This window comes from Gavialis gangeticus, unplaced genomic scaffold (genome assembly GCF_001723915.1).
Source record: "Gavialis gangeticus isolate Ggan-Ray unplaced genomic scaffold, GavGan_comp1, whole genome shotgun sequence".
Classification (NCBI taxonomy): Eukaryota; Metazoa; Chordata; order Crocodylia; family Gavialidae; genus Gavialis; species Gavialis gangeticus.
The window spans coordinates 103,025,483-103,028,361 of NW_017729031.1; the positions used below are offsets into that span (position 1 = coordinate 103,025,483).

The window sequence follows — 2,879 nt, forward strand, 5'->3', positions numbered from 1 at the left end:
AAAAGCGGTCAGCCGTTTATATATAAGGATTAAAAATGAAAACAGATTATTAATAATTTAAGCAAATGTTTGGGAAATTTTATCAAATTACCCTCTGTTGTTTAAACTGATTTGAGATGAATACTAATGTTAATTTACTTTAAGACAAAATTACCAAACTAATAACACCATACTTTTACCTTTATGTTAGACTTCCAATTTAGGTCAGCTGTTTCATACTTGTCAGCTTTAGTCATTAGTTTTTAAACACGCAGAACAAAAACCTCTCTCTCCTTTAAACTACTTGCAGTAAGATGTCCCTTTCTAACAATCTGGGTACCAGAAATCCTATTTGTTTTCTTTTCAATGCCTTAGTACAACAAATTGAAAGGAAGCTGTAGAAGAGTAGAAGATACTGACTTACTAAGAAATGTTATGTAAACTACATCTATACAGTATGCTTTGGATCAGCACTATATTACTTAATTTTCTTTTTGTGATATCCAAATAATCCAAATAATGTAATTTCTGATAGATGTATATTTAAGTTTTTCACTTAGACACCTACATTTATGACGTCAATAAGTACAGCATTATATACATTTCTAGAAGTTAACAGAACTGATAAAACAATAAAGCAGCACTTACTGTGCAAAAGTTCTATCAACAAGGTCCATGTGGTTAATTTTCACAATACATTCATTTTCATGGAAAAGTCCATCACGCCTGGACCTGCTGTTCTCCTCAATACCACGAATAAAGAGTCCTAACATCCTGAAAAGCACCAATAAAAGTAATGATTATCCTTGATAGAAATACTAGAAATCTAATAATTAAAAATAGGTACTGATCTCTATACATGGAAAAAGTTTACTTATGGTCTCTTAATCCTACCCTAGTTCTTAAAGTAATGATTTCTAAAATCTTTATTAATGAGCAAGATGCTCCAACAAAAATATTAAATCAGCCAATAATAACTTAGTATACTTGTAGCAGGACACTGGGGTGCCTGCTACTAGTAATACTGGTGTGGGCTTAGCTGCCAAGCTTCAGGGCCGCCCAGGTGAGGGTTGCTAGAGCAACTGATTGAGTCAGCTGACCACCAGGGGGCAGGGCCAGGCCTTTATAAACAGCCCAGGCCGGAGCCTAGCTAGTTAGTTACCTTCTGGCTGCTGGAGAAGCAAGAGCTCTGCAGCAGAATTGAGCTGGGTTGAGCAGAATGATAGACCCAGCAGCTGCATCATGTTACAGGGTAGAGAGAACCCTGACCTGGAGGCTGGGCAGGAGATGCCTGTGGGACCGGAGTGAGTTATAGCCGGTAGGCTTATTGTTCTGTTACAGCCGGTGTGCTTAGGGTTCTGTTTAGTTCATTGTGTAAATACCGGAGGACCAGGTGAGGCTGTAGGGGCGCGAGGAGGCCTCACGGGAGCTCCCCAGTAGTCTGGGGGTTCCTGGGTGCCCTGTTTGGGCACAGAGCAGTGCCTGGGAGGCATGGCTATTTGGCACCAGTGTGGTGCAGTGTGTGGGGGTTGAGACCCCAGCCCAAAGGCAGTATTCTGCCCAGTCAGGCGAAGGACCCCGAGAAGGGCCAGGGGGCCAGGCACGGCTGCATGCCACCTGAGCCCCGAGCGCAGTTTAGCGTGGGACAGAGCCCAGAGAGGGCGATAGCGCGGAAAGCGCAGGGCAGAGCCCTGGAGGGGGTGAGAGCATTGCAGTGAGCCCTGGAGGGGGCGGGAGCATTGTGGTGAGCCCTGAGCATGGAAAGCGCGTGTATAGGCCCCAGTGAGGGCGAAGAGCGCGGCAAGTGCGAGATAGGCCCGAGTGCAGGTGAGAAGTAGCTTGAATAGGGCGGAAGACCCGGAGAAGGGTCAAGGGGCCAGGCACGGCTACGGGCCACCTGAGCCCCGAGCGCAAGAGGCGCAGACATAGGTCCCAGAGAAGGGTGAGGGCGTGAGAAGCGCGGGACAAGCCCCAGAGAAGGGTGAGGGCGTGAGAAGCGCAGACATAGGCCCCAGCGAGGGCGAGCGCGAGAAGCGCGATTAAAAGCCCAGAGTAGGGCAAGTGCGTGGGTGGAGGCCTGAGGCCGGGCCGGTGCGTGCAATCTAGAGCTTGAAGAAGGGTGAACACACGAGTAGGCCCCAGAGAGGGGCGAGGGCTAGCGAACACAGGGGCACTAGAGCAAGGGGCGTCGGTTGCATGACAAGCCCGGGGCGCCCGAGCAAGGGCGTGGGTTGCGTGACAAGCCCAAGGTGCCAGGCAAGGCACAAGTGACCAGACAACGTCTGGAACAGCCGCGAGGCTTGGGGCGTGCTAAAGGGGAGGTAGGAGGCACGCATAGCCCATAAGGCTGGGGGTGCACCAGGTCAACCGTAGAGAGTAGGAGCCCGGACAATCATAACACCCAGGACTAGGAGATCAAAGGCAGCCTCCCATATTAAATTATATCATCAAAGACTTGGTGGGCAAGAATCAGAGGGTGCTGGATCTCCTAATTTGGCACGGCAGGGGGCGCTAGCGGGATCACGGCCACTCCTAGGGCCCACTCCGTGACAATACTAATACTGTAATTCTTCCAACACTTCAGAAAGTGCTAAGCCAGAAGATGGAGAAGTGAAAGAGAGAGCCAGATTTCCCTGTCCAATCAAAATGTTAGAATATATAATGTTATAAAACATGTGCATATATTACTAAATACAATTAAATCACTACTAAAATCCATCTCTGCCATTATGGTTAAGGAAAGAATAATGGTTTTAATTAGATTGGGAGGCTCACCTGGGCCTAGAGTGAGTGAGGATTTAGTTAGGGAGCTTCTGGAGGGGCTGGACGTTTAAGTCAGCTGGCCCGGATGATCTTCACCCTAGAGTCCTGAAGGAACTCGCTGGGGTCATTGCAAGTCC

At 48.1% G+C, this 2,879-nt stretch overlaps 1 protein-coding gene across 1 annotated transcript in view; it reads right to left on the reverse strand.

The window, feature by feature from the left end:
* The window catches only part of PARD3B (par-3 family cell polarity regulator beta), a 999,825-nt gene that overhangs the window by 483,047 nt on the left and 513,899 nt on the right, over window positions 1–2,879 (reverse strand). The window contains exon 8 of the mRNA XM_019523483.1: window positions 628–753. Within this exon, the coding sequence (XP_019379028.1) occupies window positions 628–753 (126 nt within the window). The remainder of the gene's footprint in view (window positions 1–627; window positions 754–2,879) is intronic.